The sequence below is a fragment of the Podarcis raffonei genome, chromosome 11, assembly GCF_027172205.1.
Source record: "Podarcis raffonei isolate rPodRaf1 chromosome 11, rPodRaf1.pri, whole genome shotgun sequence".
NCBI classification, from domain to species: Eukaryota; Metazoa; Chordata; class Lepidosauria; order Squamata; family Lacertidae; genus Podarcis; species Podarcis raffonei.
Window position 1 is genome coordinate 52392427 of NC_070612.1, and position 19130 is coordinate 52411556.

Sequence of the window (19130 nt, forward strand, 5' to 3'; positions counted from 1 at the left end):
CATGGCAGAGCTGGAAGGGATCCCAAGGGTCATCTAGTCAAAGCCCTGGCTAAGCAAGGATCCTGCCCACAGTCAGCCCTGGTTGAGCTCCAAACTCCAGCCTTCTGGTTACCATTGCAATTCTGCATAGTATGGAGAAAGGGGAGAGAGAAATGTGTTGCTTACACTCACGTAACACTGATATGAGATCCACACCATGCAGCCCTTTCAATAACTAACGCCTAAGGGCTGTCACATGGAGCAAGCTTGTTTTCTCCAGCTCCAGAGGGCCTTAGGGCTTGAAGCAGTGACTCTCCTTCCTTAGAGGTTTTTAAGAAGTGCTTGGATGACCATTGGCCATGGGTCATCTAGTTGAGATTCCTTCATTGCAGGGGGTTGGACTAGATGACCCTTGGGGAACCTTCCAACTCTACAATTCTATGATGCTATGTTCTAAAGAGCATCTAAAGCACATGACTTCCCCCAAAATGATTCGTGCCATTGTGGCTTCCCTCTCATAGACCTACAATCCCCAGAACCCCTAACAAACTACAATTCCCAGGATCATTTGGGGGAAGACATCTGGTTTTTAGAACAGGGATGGAGAGCCTGCAGTTCGCTCACCCCCGTTCCCTAGGAAACAGGAATGGGAAGCTCAAGAGGTTCTAACAGTATGGTTATAGGGAGTAACGTGTATAAAATATTGAATGTAATTGGGTTATTAAGCTAATTGTATCAGAATTATTATGGGAATGTTAAGGAGGGAGGGGAGAAAGAGTGTAGAATTCTGGTGGTGAGTGATGATTGGATGCAGATTTGAAAGGGAGTTTGAATGCGAGGCAGTTGAGAGCAGTGGGTTCTGGAGGGGGTGGATGGGCAACTAACTATTCAGTTTAGGATCAGTAGTCTAGTCATCATTTTTGTAATAAAGCAGTATATAAGATAAAGAAAATTTAAGCCATAAGCTCAGGTACACACATCATCCTACAATCATTTAGTGAATCATCCATATAGTCTTCTTTAGTGAGGGTGCAGTACCTAGGATCTGGACCAAGCATTGATATTTTTGCTCTTTTCTAGTTTCATGAGTTTATGTTCTGATTCTAACGATGTAACAGGGGTGGGGGCTGCCACACACTCCTTTTGTTCTTTAAAAAAATTCCCCCTTGTTTTCAAAAGTACATGCATTGTCTCTTTCTTATGGAGCGTCTTATGGAGCGAATGCACTGGACGGCAGAGGGATCCCTCAGCTGCCGCTGCAGTCACAAGCTGAGGGATGCTTCCGCAGCTGGAGCCATAGCTCCCATCCGTCGCTCACTGTAAAGCCAGCAGAGCAAGAGTCGCTGACATGCTCTGCTCAGCTCTCTTTTCTTGCTTTTCTTGCCATGGCTCCCATCCACCCCTCCTCCTGCCTTGCTGTAAAGCAAGGAAAAGCACCTGTCCCAGTGTCTCCTCCTCCTCTTCTAGCTCTGGCGTCGCCTCACTTTATAGTGAGGCGGGAGGAGGGATGGGCAAGCAAAATGAGAGCTGCGCAAAGCGGGACAGAAGCCATGTAAGTGGCTCTCGCTTTGCTTACTTTAAAGCAAGAAAAGCGAGAGCTGCTTATACGCTCTGTGCATATTTTTTTTCTTGTTTTTCTCCTCTAAAAACTAGGTGCGTCTTATGGAGCGAAAAATGTGTTTGTTGTGAGACATTGGTGTTATATGCAGTATAGCGTTGGGAAGAAAAGAGGGGGCAGATCAAAGTATACATTAGACCAAACAAATCATAATCAGTCTCCTTCTTATGCCTGAGATTAGGAAGAATATTTTCCAGTTGGGGGGAAGGATATGGAGTCAGTCTGTGCTATCCTGACAGGAAGAGAGGCCAAACCTTTTACTGCTCACCTCTCACACCCTCATTTTATTTTATTTTTGACCATGAAAGGGGCTTTTTCAAAAAGGGAAAGTTTGGGCAAGTCATGCCAAAATGGTAGTACATTAGGGTTTCCTAAACTTGCTGCTTTAGGACTACAATTCCCATCATCCCTGACTACTGGCCCTGCTAGCGAGGGATGATGGGGAGTTGTAGTCCCAAAACAGCTGAAGAGGAACCAGTTTGAGAAACCTAGCTGACTTGAACAAACACGATTGATTAAGCTACCCGATGAAGGCCCCAAAGCCCTCCTTCTTTATGCCTGAAATTAGGAAGAGTATCTTCCAGGCGGGGTGCCAACTTAAATAAAGTATGGGGGGGCAGGTAAGCCCAGCCCCACACAATCAATCATGTGATGCAGCATGCACACACCATTTGAATGCCCATCAACTTTTGGGGGACCAGCCCCCTGACCTATTTTTTTACTATTCTGCTGGGAGCTGCCCAGAACAGCTGGGGCAACCCAGTCAGATGAGCAGCATAAAAGTAATAGCATTATTATTATTGCCAACGGGAGCTTGGCTCCTACGCTTCCAGTTTTGGGGAAGGATGTGGAGTCAGCAGCTATCCCAACAGGAAGAGAGTCTCACCTCCCACACCCCCATTTTATTTATTTTTTCTTAACTAACCATGGAAGGGGCTTTTTTTCTGGAAAAGGGGAGTTTGGGCGAGTCATACAAAAACTGTATTGCATCAGTTGATGTGGAAAAAACAAACAAAACCACGACTGATTAAGCTACCTGAGGAATGCCCAAAGCCCTCCTTCTTTATGCCTGAGATTAGGAAGAATATCTTCCAGTTGGGGTGTCAACTTGAATAAAATATGGGGGGGGCAAGTAAGCCCAGCCCCACACAATCAACCCCATGATGCAGTGTGCACACACCGTTTGAATGGCAATGCCCATCAACTTTGGGGGGACTGGCCGCCTGACCTATTTTTTTTAATATTCTGTTGGGAGCCGCACTAGAGTGGCTGGAGCAACCCAGTTATATGGGCAGCATACAAGCAATTATTATTATTATTATTATTATTATTATTATTATTATTATTATTAGAGTTGATGGGACCTTGGCTCCTACACTTCCAATTTGGGGAAGGATGTGGAGTCAGCATACAAGTAGTAAAATTGTTATTGTTGTTGCTATGATGATGGTTGGGGCAACCCAGTCAGATGGGCAGCATACACGTATATACAGCACATAGGGCGAAAAATACGGTACTTAATTTGTTCCGGAGGTCCGTTCTTAACCTGAAACTGTTCTTAACCTGAAGCAGACCTTTAGTTAATGGGGCCTCCTGCTGCCGCTGCGCAGCCGGAGCACGATTTCATAGAATCATAGAGTTGGAATAGACCACAAGGGCCATCGAGTCCAACCCCCTGCCAAGCAGGAAACAAATTTCTGTTCTCATCCTGAAGCAAAGTTCTTAACCCGAGGTAATATTTCTGAGTTAGCGGAGTCTGTAACCTGAAGCGTATGTAACCCGAGGTACCACTGCAATAAAATTGTTGTTGTTAGAGCCGATGGGACCTTGGCTCCTATTATTACTATTGCTGGAGCATCCCAGCCAGATGGGCAGGATACAAATAATAGAATTATTATTATTATTGTTGGTGGTGGTATTATTATTGTTGTTGTTACTGGAGCCGATGGGACCTTGGTTCCTACGCTTCCAGTTTGGGGAAAGGATGTATAGTGAGCAGCTATCCTGACCTCAGATACGCAGATGACACAACCTTGATGGCAGAAAATGAGGAGGAATTAAAGAACCTTTTAATGAGGGTGAAAGAGGAGAGCACAAAATATGGTCTGAAGCTCAACATCAAAAAAACGAAGATCATGGCCACTGGTCCCATCACCTCCTGGCAAATAGAAGGGGAAGACATGGAGGCAGTGAGAGATTTTACTTTCTTGGGCTCCATGATCACTGCAGATGGTGACAGCAGCCACGAAATTAGAAGACGCCTGCTTCTTGGGAGAAAGGCAATGACAGGCCTAGACAGCATCTTTAGAAGTAGAGACGTCACCTTGCCAACAAAGGTCCGTATAGTTAAAGCCATGGTTTTCCCAGCAGTGATGTATGGAAGTGAGAGCTGGACCTTAAAGAAGGCTGATCGCCAAAGAATTGATGCTTTTGAATTATGGTGCTGGAGGAGACTCTTGAGAGTCCCATGGACTGCAAGAAGATCAAACCTATCCATTCTTAAGGAAATCAGCCCTGAGTGCTCACTGGAAGGACAGATCGTGAAGCTGAGGCTCCAAGACTTTGGCCACCTCATGAGAAGAGAAGACTCCCTGGAAAAGACCCTGATGTTGGGAAAGATGGAGGGCACAAGGAGAAGGGGACGACGGAGGGTGAGATGGTTGGACAGTATTCTTGAAGCTCCCAGCATGAGTTTGACCAAACTGCGGGAGGCAGTGGAAGACAGGAGTGCCTGGCGTGCTCTGGTCCTTGGGGTCACGAAGAGTCGCACACGACTAAACGACTAAACAACAACAACAAAATCCTGACAGGACCAGAGGCTCACCTTCCGCGGCCCCATTCCCGCCCTTCCCCTCTTTAACTGACCATGGAACTGACCATTTATTTATTTTTTGGAAAAGGAGAGTTTAGGCGAGTCCTACCAAAACCGCACCGCGTCGGCTGAGTTGGATAAAAACGAACAAACAACCCCGCGACCGATTAAGCTACCTGAGGAAGGCCCCCTAAGCCCTGGCTAACTTAAGGTTCGCCGTTTCTTGGCGGGAAGCACTGAGGAGACGACGGTTAACGGAGCACCGACGACGGAACGTTCCGACTTCGCGCGCTCGGGTGGGGGGGGGGAGGAACCACGTGCCGCCGCGAGGCGCCCACGTGGCGAGCGCGCTACCAATGGGAAGGCCGGAGAGGCCGCCGCCGCCGCCGCCGCCCGGCGCGCGCTTGTAAACAAGGCAACATGGCGGCGACTGTGGCGGCGGCGGCGGCGACGACGCTCAGCCTCCTGCAGCGTCGCCGAGCGGGTCTGGCCGCGGTGGCGACCGCCGCTTCGTCTTCCTTCTCCTCCTCGCCGTCCGCTTCCTCCTCCTCCTCCTCGTCGTCTTCTTCTTGCTCTCCCTCGCGGCCTCTGAGGGGTTTCGCGGCCTTGCCGCCCTCGGCCGCGAGAGGCTACAGTTCTGAGGCGAAAGCGGGCGGCGAGGAGGAGCTGCGGGTGCGCTACTTGGACGACGAGCACAAAGGTGACTATACCGGGGGTGGGGTGTGGGTGAGGGGCTGGATCCTCGTCGGCACGTGTCAAGGAATCCTGACGCTCCGGGAAGGAAGGAAGCGTGTAACGGAGAGGCGCTTCTCTTCCCCTCGGGCTCCGTTGAGCTCTGCCCGTTCGCCCGCTGCGGAAATTCCTCCTGACGCGCCAACCGGTTTGTCAAATTAGAGATGATGACGTGGGGCGGCTGGCCCTTTAAATGGGGGGGGGGGTGGAGGACGGGGGCAGCGACGTGCGTGCTGGTTCATCTCCACTGCTCATGCGCAGCTCAATTCCCCCAAATGAGTTCCAGTGGATGCTGAGTTCTGTCGTTGTGTTCGAAGGGGCTTCTTTCATTTCATTTTATTTTCACTTCTTGGTTATCTAGTTCCCACGCATACATAGACACGAGCCCAGGGCAGGATAGAAGTTCAGGATGCTAATTGCACCTTATTTGGAGTCACTATTAGGTAAAGGTGAAGGGACCCCTGACTTAGGTCCAGTCGTGGACGACTCTGGGGTTGTGGCGCTCATCTCGCTTTATTGGCCGAGGGAGCCGGTGTACAGCTTCTGGGTCATGTGGCCAGCATGACTAAGCCGCTTCTGGCAAACCAGAGCAGCGCGCGGAAACACCGTTTACCTTCCCGCCACAGCGGTACCTATTTATCTACTTGCACTTAGACTTGCTTTCAAACTGCTAGGTTGGCAGGAGCAGGGACTGAGCAACGGGAGCTCACCCTGTCGTGGGGATTCGAACCGCCAACCTTGTGATCGGCAAGTCCTAGGCTCTGTGGTTTAACTCACAGCGATAGCATTAGATTCTCATTTGCACTGCTGCTAGATCTAGACCAGGCTTCCTCAACCTCAGCCCTCCAGATGTTTTGAGACTACAGCTCCCATCATCCCTCACCACTGGTCCTGCTAGCTAGGGATCATGGGAATTGTAGGCTAAAAACATCTGGAGGGCCGAGGTTGAGGAAGCCTGATCTAGACCACTGTTTCCCAAACCTGGGTCTCCAGCTGTTTTGGAATATAACTATCCCTAATTATCAGGATCAGGGATGATGGGAATTGTAGTCCAAAAAAAACAGCTGGAGACCCAGGTTTGGGAAACACTGTTTTAGGCAGTCCTGTCAACCTAGCAGTTCGAAAGCACATGAGTGCAAGTAGATTAATAGGTACTACTGCAGTGGGAAGGTAAATGGCGTTTCCGTGCGCTCGGGTTTGCATCACGGTGTCCCATTGCGCCAGAAGAAGTTTTGTCATGCTGGCCACATTGCCCGGAAAGCTGTGGACAAACGTCAGTTCCCTCGGCCTGAAAGCGAGATGAGTGCCGCAACCCCATAGTTGCCTTTGACTGGACTAAACCATCCAGGGGTCCTTTACCTTTACCTTTTACCTAATTCTATAGAATACAGTGAGACGCGGGTGGCACTGTGGGTAAAACCACAGTGCCTAGGACTTGCCCATCGCATGGTCGGCGGTTCGAATCCCCGCGGCGGGGTGAGCTCCCGTCTTTCGGTCCCAGCTCCTGCCCACCTAGCAGTTCGAAAGCACCCCTAAATAGTTTTGTCATGCTGGCCACATTGCCCGGAAAGCTGTGGACAAACGTCAGTTCCCTCGGCCTGAAAGCGAGATGAGTGCCGCAACCCCATAGTTGCCTTTGACTGGACTAAACCATCCAGTGCCACCCGCGTCTCACTGTATAAATAGGTACAGTGGTGCCTCGCAAGACGAAAATAATCCGTTCCGCGAGTCTCTTCGTCTAGCGGTTTTTTCGTCTTGCGAAGCAACCCTATTAGCGGATTAGCGCATTTAGCGGTTTAGCAGCTTAGCGGCTATTAAAGGCTTAGTGGCTTAGCGGCTAAAAGTCTATTAGCGGCTTAGCGGCTATTAAAGGCTTAGCGGCTAAAAGGCTATTAGCGGCTTAGCGGCTTAGAAAAAGGGGGGGAAAGCGAAAAAAATCGCAAGACTCGCAAGACGTTTCTGTCTTGCGAAGCAAGTCCATAGGGAAAATCGTCTTGCGAAGCGCATCGAAAAACGGAAAACCCTTTCGTCTAGCGGGTTTTTCGTCTTGCAGGGCACCACTTTACCGCTTTATGGCTGGAAGGTAAACGGCGTTTCCGTGTGCTGCGCTGGTGCTGGCTCGCCAGAGCAGCTTCGTCACGCTGGCCACGTGACCCGGAAGTGTCTCTGGACAGCGCTGGCCCCCGGCCTCTTAAGTGAGATGGGCGCACAACCCTAGAGTCGGACACGACTGGCCCGTACAGGCAGGGGTACCTTTACCTATAGAATACAGTAGTTCTGTATTTTGCACATGAAAGCTGTAATATGGCGCACACCTTGGGAGTAAGCAGCTTGAACTCAATAGGATTTAATTCTGAGTAAATATCAGTAGGCTTGTGATTCAAATTTTCAATTCAATACTGTATTAAAATCTGAAAGCGTAATCTGGCCACTTGTGGGACAACTCGTAATAAAGGGTGAGGAACTGCCATCACTTCTCCAAGCTAATGTGGGATGGATTGTTGAATGAGGATTTGGAAGATTGGAGTCAGCTCCCTGCCTAACTGCACTTGAAGTTCACTGGGTGGCTTTGAGCCAATCAGTATCTCCCAGCCTAATCTACCTCGCAGGGTTGCCAAGAGGATGCACAATTATGTGTGCTGGCTTGAGCACCTTGGACGACTGGAAGGAAATTAAAGTTAGTGAGAATCACAATTTCCTAATGATGTTCTTTGAACATGCCACAGCCTGATTGTACTGTCTTCTGCCACTTCAGTACTTTTATTACTGCAGTTACTGAGGCAGTTGAGGATTCTGAACTCAAGGCATGATTAAACATTCCTATACCTTTTGACTTTCTTAGAGGCTTGACCATTCCTGATGCATTTTTCTTCTGCTAAAAGTAGGTGGGAGGATTGGAACCAAAGTACATAATGTAGAAGAAAGTTTAAATTCGAATGCAAGTTGTGTCCAGCGGTATTAGCTACTGAGAGGAAAACATACATTGTAGGCACAGTATTGGTTGAATAGTTGTTTGATTCAGAAATGTGGGGGAGTTTTGATTCTGTTGTTTGGGACAGTGTTCTTCTGTATTCATATGGAATAAAAGGACTCAAGTACACAATGCATATATAGGAGTAAATCTATGTGACCCCATCAAACCCACCACATAAAATGCAGTGATGGAGTTTGTAGACTTTGTCCCTAGGAAAACCCCTAGGGTTAGTGAAATAGTGCTTATTACATTCTTCTGTAACTAAAACTTCACATACTGAAATTTTATATGGATGAATAGTTTTTTATGCATTTTTAGATTCATAGCCCAGTAGCTTGGCTAATATGTGTTTAATATAACCATAGTTTTTTTACCTAGAAAGCCCAAAGAAATGCATGAAAGGAGGGGAGGAAAAGGAAAACTCTTGAATCTTATCTATTAACAGTGTGATCCTAAACTTGTTTAATTAGAAGTTCACTGAGTTCAATGAGACTTACTCTCTAGTAAGCGTACTTCAGCTTGCAGTCTCACTGTAATCACCCAACCACTCCTACCCAGGAGCTCTTTCTGTTACTGCCCAAATTTATAATCTCTCCTTAAGCTGCCCCTTAAATTTGCCGGATGTTACTGTGTCTTAAAAACAGTAATTCTTTTTGGTTAGGCAGGTTATTTGAAATGTTTCTGCATTTAAAAATAACATGGACAAATGTATTGCATATGGTCAGTGCCTGTTGCTTTCTGTTGACTTAACATTATCAACTCTGTTTTAGTGTACACAGTAGCTTTGTTGTAGTGATAAAGAATTAGTAGTTAACTAATTTTCCAAACATAAACTGTTGTTGGTGCTTAAAAAGAGTGTTTTCAAATATTTTAGTGCACTAATTTCCAAAATCATACTCATAGTAGACTCTATAAAATCAATGGGTTTTAGTGGATCTGATTTAATTCAAGGAATTAGTAATATAGATCAACTAGAGAGATAATCATGTTTCATGCTAAATAACAGTTATTCACACTAAGTAGGCTGGCTTTTTGTCAGTAGATAACATAGGTACATTTTTTAAAATGTGGGATAAACCTTATGCACACTACTGATTTCAGTTATTTTTTTCTTCCTGTATATAGGAATTGTAGTACTTGGACTAAACAGAGCACATGCAAAAAATGCACTTAATAAAAACCTTGTAAAAATGGTAAGTGGATGAATATTTAGTCTTCTATGAACATGAAGTGTTGAAAATAAGTGTTGATAATTTGCACACCTTTTCTCTATAGATGTCAAAAGTTATGGAAGCTTTGAAAAGTGACAAAAAAGTACGGACGGTTATATTCCGAAGTGAAGTTCCTGGGGTGTTTTGTGCTGGTATGCAAATTTAATTTTATTATCCATTTGGAAATACATAATCAAAATCAGTAGAAATGACTGAGACTCCAAAATTTATTTTAGCAAATTCAGCCTTTTTGGATTTTTATTTAATTATACAACATCTGCTTTACTCCTTAGAGAAATAAAGTGCTATAATTTACAGTGACACAGAAGGTCTTAGAATTTTTTTTGATGGGGATGTTTCTATATGTTTGTTGTATAGTCGAGTATGTTTGGCAGTGTGTTGAGAGCACATATTATTTGGTCTGCAATGATTCTAAGCTAAGTTACCGTATTTTTTGCTCTATAAGACGCACCAGACCACAAGACGCACCTAGTTTTTGGATGAGGAAAACAAGAAAAAAAATATTCTGAATCTCAGAAGCCAGAACAGCAAGAGGGATCGCTGCACAGTGAAAGCAGCAACCCCTCTTGCTGTTCTGGCTTCTGGGATAGCTGCGCAGCTTGCATTCGCTGTATAAGACGCACACACATTTCCCCTTACTTTTTAGGACGGAAAAAGTGAGTTTTATAGAGCAAAAAATACGGTAATCAGTTTCTCTATTGATTAATACTAAATAAACTACATTTTCAACTTTGCTCCCATTGAGAATTACTTATGGTCAAAATTTACAGTTATTAAAGATCAATAGCATTGATAAATACAGAAAATTCATCACAGTACCTGACATCAAGCATTCAAAACCAGAATGCATGCATGCTCTTGAACACTATCTCGTGCTATTTTCAGTTTAGCCAGTTATAGGAGAGAATTTTCATAGTTTATACTGATAAATCTGTTGCACTTTTCATATGAAAAGTATTGTGAACTGAACACATGATTGCATACTTTTATTACTTTATAAATACCATGTTCATTGTGCCATTATGAAAGTGTGCTGAGAGTCTGTGTTCAGATATGTGTTCTGTGTTGATGCTATGACATTGTATACTAGTAGCTCTTTGAAGCTGGAAGGCTTGGATAAAGCCATGTGTCCAAATGGGTCGTTGATAAATGGCAGTGCTATGGTGGCTGTGTTGTTGGTTCATTTTGCAGAGTGCATTTTGTGTCAGACGGGTGCAGTTTGTGCAGGTGCTCATCTGGGGACATTTGTTATCTACTGGAGGTGAAGGGCATCTGTTTGCTGCGGTGTTGCTGAATAAGTTTGAAAATGGACAGAAAGTCAACACCTCACCAGATCATTTAATAGCTGTAGGGCTATTGGACAAAATCATGTAGCACTGAGGTGGGGGAGGAGATAAGTGAATATCAGGTATTAAGACTCTATTTAATTTCATTTTCATCTGATTAAAATCCTTTCATTACATTGTATACTCAGTTTTAGGTCATAGGAGGGGGGCTAATTTGAGCTAATTAGTTGAAGGCTAATTAGCCAGCACTGAAGTAATGATGATTGGTAAGATAAGAAATGGATTGAGTTTTGTTGCTTTGGTGAAAGGGGCATATGGAGCGGGTTTGCTACGGTACAAATAGCAAGCTTATTTTAATTTTAAAATTTGTTTTTAAAAATGTTGCCTGCTGCAAGTTCCTAATGTAGATATGATGTATTATTGAAAAATGATAAAAGCCACTTTTTCTTCAAGTTCTGACACACGCCTTTCATTTTATTTTTATTTTTCACTTGTTAAACATGCTTTTTATGTTCTCTTGGCAGAAGAAAAGCATCATTAGATTTTTTGCCATCTTTGGTTTTTAATATATGTATTAGCTATTTCAGTACTGTGAGTGGGATGATTATATGAAACATTTGAGTCACACTTAATTATGCGTACACGTGCATTTGGTCTACAAAGCATAATGTTTTTTCCCATTATGCGGACAAGTGGTTTGTTTTTAGACTAGGTAAAAATACTTCAGTAGCTGGTGTTCATTTCAGTAAGCCTTTTCTAATTGTAAGTACAGAAGCTTGTAACAGCTGTTAGGGAGTGCTCTTCCTGAGGGAAAACTTTTAAAAATGAAATTTGAAACAAAGTCTGTTTTGTTGCTTGGATAAATTCTGTAACTTTGACACATATCTCATTTATACTTTAGGATGGCCTTATTCTTTACCATTTATATTTTAGATTTAAAAAATATGTTGCCCACAAATGTACCCCTCTCAATATCATAATGCTTGGAACCCTGTGGTCAGAGGTTGTTTTTCAGGGTTATTTGGTATCTACATGAAGAGTTTCATCCACCTGGTACTAATCTTGGTTTATTTTTTGGTGACTCATTCTTCTCTCCATGACACCCTGCGGCAGCCCATGACTCACCCTTCTAGAAACTAAAAGGAATCTTTTAGTCCAGGGTTGAGATTTTATGGTTTTCCTGATGTTAGACTATGACTCCGGCCATCCTGAGATTTAACATTTTGGCTGTAGAGAGTTGGGAGTTTGATAGCCACAGCAGGGCCAAGATTACCCCACTCTGTTTTAGCTCACCATACTTCCTCCTGACAACTGCCTTCACAAAAGAGTTATGGCAATTGCAATAAGGGGTGTATGGCATTACCTTCTAATTGTTGTACTTGCTGAGTGCCAGTGTGGTATTGTTTTACATCCCTTGTCATTGTGTTACATTTAGATAGTTTTGTTTAGGCCTTCTCTAGATGATCAAGAGTGCATCTCTTTTTCTTGATCCAGCATTGACAGCTTTCCCGATCTCCTTGGTTGCAAACTTCATTGGTTTGATGCTAATCAGGGTTAGTGTTAGTTCAGGTGCAACACTGCATTATGATCACCTCCCAAAAGCGTAGGAAGGAGTGACTTGACTTGTGAGAGTTGTGTGATTGGCAGAAGGAGACCTCAAGGTGTTTTCAATATCCTAGCCATGTTTTGGGGATTGGGGTTATTATGCCTGTACCAGGCCTTTGCGTGTCAGATCAGTTCCTTTCTTTTATCTCTCTGTGCCTAAAGTATGTTAAGTTCTCAGTAAATTATTTATATAAATATTTTCATGCATAATATGCACTGTTTGATAAAGAGAGGTGAGTCAGGAGCCCCTGATCTTGTCAGGAGCTAATCATACACGTAGGTTTTCCGGCAAATGCTCAAGTTGCTTTTCCTGAAAGTATAAATGATGCCATTTATGGTTTCTTTGAGCTGCTATAAAACCTGAATATGCCTGTAACCAGACAATGTCCTTTGCAGGTGCTGACCTTAAAGAAAGAGCCAAAATGCACTCTAGTGAAGTAAGCTCCTTTGTCTCAAAAGCAAGGGCAACTATTAATGAAATGGGTAAGTGAAAACCTCATTGATCATAGACAACAGTATATTATTAATAGTTTGTTTCGAGTCTCAGGGTTTGAAGGTTTTATGCTATATGAAATGCTCTGTCCAGATATTATGAAATCATAATATGAGAGTTAATGGTTTATGCATAAAGCTTTGATGTCTTTCCTTTTAGGAATAACCCAGACTCCCAAAACTCCTTCAAAATGTATACCTTAATAAAACCACCACTAATGTATTATTAAATGCTAGGTTTTTTCCTTTTAAATCCTATTTTATGAGTGTACAGTTCTAAAACATTAAGACATGTATAAAACTAATTCAATATTTCACCTTCTTGAAATAATAGCAATTGAGAATGCATCACTATCTGGATAAGTTCTAATATTGTCCAGTACTGGGGAAACCATTGCTCCAGAATCTCTTGCACTTCTGTAATAAGGTATTTTTCTGAAATAAGACTTCTAGCTCTTTGGGGTAAGATGCTAAATAGAATGCCCACATTCACAGGTTGTGTTGTTAACATGTGCCCAATCACACGCACACACTTGCATGTACGTATGCATATGTCACCTCTAGAAGTGTTTTTCCTCAGATCTTGCACCCAGAGTTACAGTGTGTAATAGGGAGGTTCCTCTATATGCATGTAGCAGTGAGTACATTCAAAGTGAGTACAAATACAGACGAGAGCCACACACAAGATGGTGCCTGAAAGAACAGCTTATAAGATTAGTTAGGCAGAAAAGAAAGAAGGCATATAAACACAGAGAAAAAACTACTGTTGTCATATAAGGAGAAAGGAAAGTGCTAAGAATCTGGCAGGAGATGAGGGAGATCTAGATGCTAAGGGGCAAATTCGAAATGTAAATGATTCTGGGTTTGGGCCACAGGGAGGTGTAGGACAGAAGGTTAAGAGAATAAACAAAGGATCCAGTTTATAATGTAATTTGGTACTTCACCTGAAGTAACAGCAATTGAGAATTAGGAGGCACATATGCAAAGTCAGTAGACATTCAGATGAGAGCTATACAGGCAAGTTGTGTCCTGCAAAACTACAGTTTAATTTCTAAATGCTGAAAAGGAGATGTGGCTTGAAAGGGAAACACAAGGCCATGTCTTGCCTTTAGGTTTCTAACTAAACCAGAGAAAATAACAGATACGGAGGACAAACAAGGGAATGAAATAGAGTAGGTAGAAAAGGAAGGCTGACTGAGACAAAGGAATAGAATATAATCTGTGATACTCTGAGTTTCCCACCAAAAGATAATTAGGTCATAGTAGAAAAGTATAGGCAGGTTCCATTTTTAAAATTGAAGAGAGATCCTGGGACAGCATCCTAGGCTTTCTTTCAGGGTTTCGTGTGCAAACTCTGGATGTAGTCACAAAGCTTTACTAATTCTACTGACTGGCGATTATCTTACTTGAAGAGACAATACTTTCTTGTCAGTATTCTCACCAGGACTATTCTGTGACCATACAAAAGCATATACTTATGCTGACTGTGTGTAGATACATTTGCATATTTCTGGAGTTCTTACAACCCCATAGGGAACAAAGGTAAATTCACCTCCTGTTTGATAGCTAGTTCACTGTTCACTTCCTCTGTTCTGCTGGATAAGTACTTGCTTTGCAGTTGCTTACAAAGCAAGGCTTAAAAGATGAGGTGTTAAGGAGTGTATTTAAAATGACAGCAAACCTTGGTAACAGTATACATTCTTTTAAACTGCTTTTTAATTGTGTTTTTTAATTATTATTTTTTTAAAAATAGTTTTTATGTATTTTTTGGGGGGGGTTCTTTGGCAGTTTCTGTTTATTTTTGATTATGTATTTTGTCTTTTTATATTGTAATTTTATCTTGTGAACATCCCTGAGAACTGCAGCTATAGGGTGGTATATAAATTTTAATAATAATAATAATAATAATAATAATAATAATAATAATAACAATAATACTTTATGCCTTAAACTGTACTAAAAAGTATACCAAATAGCTTGGGTTTTTATGAAGGATTGTTAGTCACTAGTACTCTAAATTATAGCACTCCAGTTGGAAAAATATTTCAAATGTTGCAGTAAGATGTTGACTTTCTACGTCAACAGAGTTGGTTCTTGTCCATGCATCACTTCTCTAGATTGTGTATTTGTTGTTTAATTGCTATTAAAAGTAAGCTGTTAGATTTCATATGTCTTTTAAAAAAAATTGAGTCTGCATCCACTATTCTACTGTTCATAAATGATGGAAATTACTGAGTGAGTTTGGATGACTGTGTCTGCTTAATAACTGGAGATAGGAGCGAGGCTTTTGGCTGTAAACTCCTTTCTTGATAGAGGAGCAAGCAAGCAATAAACTATAGTTTCCTGTTTTGGAACAAACCAGAATATTAAGCCAACTTCAAACTATCATTTACTATTCTTGATCTGAAGCTGTTAACATTGTTTTCTAATTCAGACAAAATGGAAAACTCCAGAAAACATCTTGGCTTGTTCTACTCACTTGTGTGAAAGGAGAATGGGCTGTGTGTATAGCAAGAAGGCTAATTCATACCTAGGCTTGTTAAGTCAATATATGATTGTCAGAATGCAGCCTTTGAATACTTAAGATCCAAGCATTTTCCAGCAATCAATATCTTACAATTGTTTGCTGTTTTGTGTTTTCCCTGCATTGCTACTTGATTTTATTTCTTGTTAAAGTACTGGTGTTTTGCTAAACATCACTTTGATATAAAAATAAGCATTTTGTACGGAGCTGGAAACTATAGATCCTGGACACTGAGACGGGGGGAAAACATCAAAGCCTGCTATTTTTGGTATTGCTTTTTACTCTAAAATTAGAGATGCGCTCTTTGCCGCACAGGAACACCAAGACTAATTGTCCACTTTCATTTTCTGCATTGAGATTTCCATTACTGATGCAGGTCTGCACTTAATGTTAAAAGTACTTGGTAAAACAGAACATTAATAGATCATTCTGTTTACAATATCCAGTGAAGAAACATTGCTTATTTGAACCTCTGGAGAAATAATTCTTCAGATCAGTCCTGCAGTTAGTATAAATAAGTCAAAACAGCAGCCATGATCAACTTTGATGTGGGTTTTAAAGGAAAATTATTGACACCTTAAAATATTAGGGATGTTAAAAATGATGAAAAATAAACGGGGATGGAGGAGAACTAGGCATTGTAAGTGCTGGGACACAGGACAGCAATTCAGGCAGACCAAAGCAGCACAGATCAAAATGCTAGAAGCCACCAAGGCAAGTGCTTGGTCTTAGAGAATGGCATTAATGTAGTGGGTTTAATGGAAAACTGGTGAAATTGAGAAAACCTGTGGGACACAGTTATCTCTTGATATAAACTCTATAGGAAGGACAGAGAAGGACATACTGGAGATTACCGTATATACACGAGTATAAGCTGACCCAAATATAAGCCGAGGCACCTAATTTTAGCACAAAAAACTGGGAAAACTTATTGACTCGAGTATAAGCCAGTTCACCACACCACAAACCTGGTGGTGGTTGTTGGCAGCAGCAGTGGAGGAAGAACAAGCAGCCCAAAAGGGCTGCTCGTTCCGCTGACAGCAGCAAAGGCAGAGGAGAAGGAAGGAGCAGCCCAAAAGGGCTCCTTTTGGGCCGCTGGTCCCTCTGCCGCTCGCAAGAGCGCATCACCTCTCCCAACTGCGGCTCCTGTGCCTGCCCTTGTGAGAGGCAGGCGGCAGCGGCAGGACTAGGGGCGAGAAAGGGCTCCTTTTGGGCCGCTCATCCCTCCTCCTCCGCCACCCATCTCACTCGAGTATAAGCCGACGGGGGCTTTTTCAGCATAAAAGATGTGCTGAAAAAGTTGGCTTATACTTAGTATATACGGTATGTAGCTTTGTGTGTCAGAGAGAGCATTGAGTCCAAGAAGCTAGAAAAGCCAAAAGGGTCAGACTCGCCGCAAAATCATACCTAGCCCCAAGAGTAATTTAGTACTGGGAATGTGCTATTGCTGTGCCTCTGATCAAAATGCTCAGGGAGATCTTGAGATGAAGAATGAATTCAAGGAAGCATCCCCAAAACGAAACATTGTAGTAATGGGTGACTTCAACTACCCTCACACAGACTGGCTAACATTTCTATATACAGTGGTACCTGGGGTTAAGAACTTAATACATTCTGGAGGTCCGTTCTTAACCTGAAACTGTTCTTAACCTGAAGTACCACTTTAGCTAATGGGGCCTCCCACTGCCGCCATGCCACCACCGTGTGATTTCTGTTCTCATCCTGAAGTAAAGTTCGTAACCCGAGGTACTATTTCTGGGTTAGTGGAGTCTGTAACCTGAAGCGTCTGTAACCCGAGGTACCACTGTACTCTAAATCAGTGATGGCCAAATTTGGCCCACCAGCTGTTTTGGGACTACAATACCCATCATCCCTGACCACTGGTCCTGTAAGCTAGGGATGATGGGAGTTGCAGTCCCAAAACAGCTGGAGGGCCAAGTTTGGCCACCACTGCTTTAAATGATTGTGCCCAACCAGAGGGCAAAATTTGCTATACGTAGTGTCAGTTTGAGATTTCAATTTCCTGATTATTTGGATCAGTTTTAACCTCTCCTGCTGATGCACAGGATGTGGTTGAAGGTGTAAAGGCAGCTAGCTGTGACTGTAGAAACATTCCTTTGTTAATAGTCTCTCTCTCTCTCTCTCTCTCTCTCTCTCGTGGTGTGTGTGTGTGTGTGTGTGTGTGTGTGTGTGTGTGTGTGTGTATCTAACTTAAAAAATAAGGTGAGTAGTACTGGATTGTGAATATACTCCCTTTTGTGAAATATTTCTATCAATGAGGATTAACACTGTAAAATACTTAACAGATTGAAATCTGTCACGGAACATTGGACTGTTTTCCAGACATGACTTTGATTTACTGCTGCTTCTAAATTAAAATATAATCCATTTATCTTTTTTAAATAAATGATTATGTATTGTGAATTTACTGAACAAGCTAAGTTTTGTCCTCTTCCCCACCTAAAGGAGCAAACCCAAGTTTTTGTGAAATTAAATCGCAAAGGAAGTTATTCTTTTCAGCTCAAAGTCATGGTTTTTCCAGTAACAATATAAAATCAATAGTAGCTGGCTTCACCAACTTCGATTTTTAAGAGACCATTATTAACAAACTATTTTTGCAAACCTTGGGATTTGGCTATGTAGCCTCTCCTATGTTACAAGTAGGCAACTTCTCAGTTACATCCTCACCAGTGTATTAACAGATCCAGCAACTGTTTCATAGGAATGCTCAAGGATTTTGTTTGTTCTGGATTTTGAAGTGAGCTGACATGATTTACTCTTCCTGGATATATGGCAGATTGGAACATTTTTTTCCTTTGGTTTTTACATATCTCCGAACTTTATGATACAGTTCTTTTCTTTGAAAAGTATCAAGATGTGTATCATGAAATAATGCAAATTTTGTGCAGTTTTTAAACAAAGGCAGTTTGATGCTGAAATGGGATGCGATGAACTTATGAATGAACATGTGCGAAACTGACACTGACTGGAAACAAACTGATCATCCTTCTGTAGTTGCAGCTGTTGCTTATTATGGTGAAAAGCAGAGTCAACTGAATACTGCACGTTCACTTACCTTGAAGTTTGAAATCATCCTACCATTCAGTGTTGCGTTGCTGTTAGCATTCTGAATGTCTTTGTGGTCAGAGTTTAGATTACAATTGAGATACTGTATAGAAAAAACAGGCTGCCTAATTTGCCTACAGAAACATTTTTTCACTGAATCAACTCTGTGTTACGAACAAATTGCCTTGGGGGATGAATGAAGTGCATTATGCAAATAATTCCATATTTTTGTTTTGTTAATTGTTGTTTTACCTTTCAGCTAACCTTCCAGTACCAACTATTGCTGCAATAGATGGCATTGCATTAGGAGGCGGCCTAGAATTAGCTTTAGCCTGTGACATAAGAGTGGCAGGTAAGGCTTTCTCTTTTTTTACAGTTAACACTCAATATTGTAGGAGGTTTGTTTAATTGTTACCAAGGAGAGCTTGTTTTTTCAATACTGAACTGATTTTATGTAATTTTGAACATTAAGATGACACAGTTCTTAAGCTTAGCGTTTTTCTCTCGCTTTGGTAAAGGTTGCACTTTGATTAGGTTCTTACTCTTTGGAGAGCATCTGGAGTAGATAAACTCACTGTGGTTGGTAACTTTGGCACTGTAGGTAACAAGCTAGTTAGAGGATAAGGGGACAGGCTTAATGATGCAATCCTGTATATGTCTATATGGGAATAAGTCCCACTGAATTCAATTGGACTAATTCCCATATAGGGACGCGGGTGGCGCTGTGGGTAAAAGCCTCAGCGCCTAGGGCTTGCCGATCGAAAGGTCGGCGGTTCGAATCCCCGCGGCGGGGTGCGCTCCCGCTGCTCG

At 42.5% G+C, this 19130-nt stretch overlaps 1 protein-coding gene and 1 long non-coding RNA gene across 4 annotated transcripts in view; both read left to right on the top strand.

Annotated features, from left to right (window-relative positions):
• The first annotated feature begins 4791 nt into the window (after nt 1-4791).
• The window catches only part of AUH (AU RNA binding methylglutaconyl-CoA hydratase), a 33824-nt gene continuing 19485 nt past the window's right edge, over nt 4792-19130 (top strand). For 2 of the 3 annotated variants that reach the window (XR_008332650.1, XM_053407700.1), the window contains exons 1-5: nt 4792-5109; nt 9241-9308; nt 9391-9478; nt 12635-12721; nt 18580-18672. Coding sequence is in view for 2 of the 3 variants with exons in the window: in XM_053407700.1 (XP_053263675.1) it covers nt 4830-5109; nt 9241-9308; nt 9391-9478; nt 12635-12721; nt 18580-18672 (616 nt within the window). In the remaining variant the exon portion in view is untranslated. The remainder of the gene's footprint in view (nt 5110-9240; nt 9309-9390; nt 9479-12634; nt 12722-18579; nt 18673-19130) is intronic. The other variant, XM_053407701.1, reaches the window with a different exon arrangement.
• LOC128423032 (uncharacterized) lies at nt 6818-7045 on the top strand. The gene is made up of 2 exons (XR_008332651.1): nt 6818-6935; nt 7014-7045. It is a non-coding gene; the product is annotated as an uncharacterized LOC128423032 (long non-coding RNA).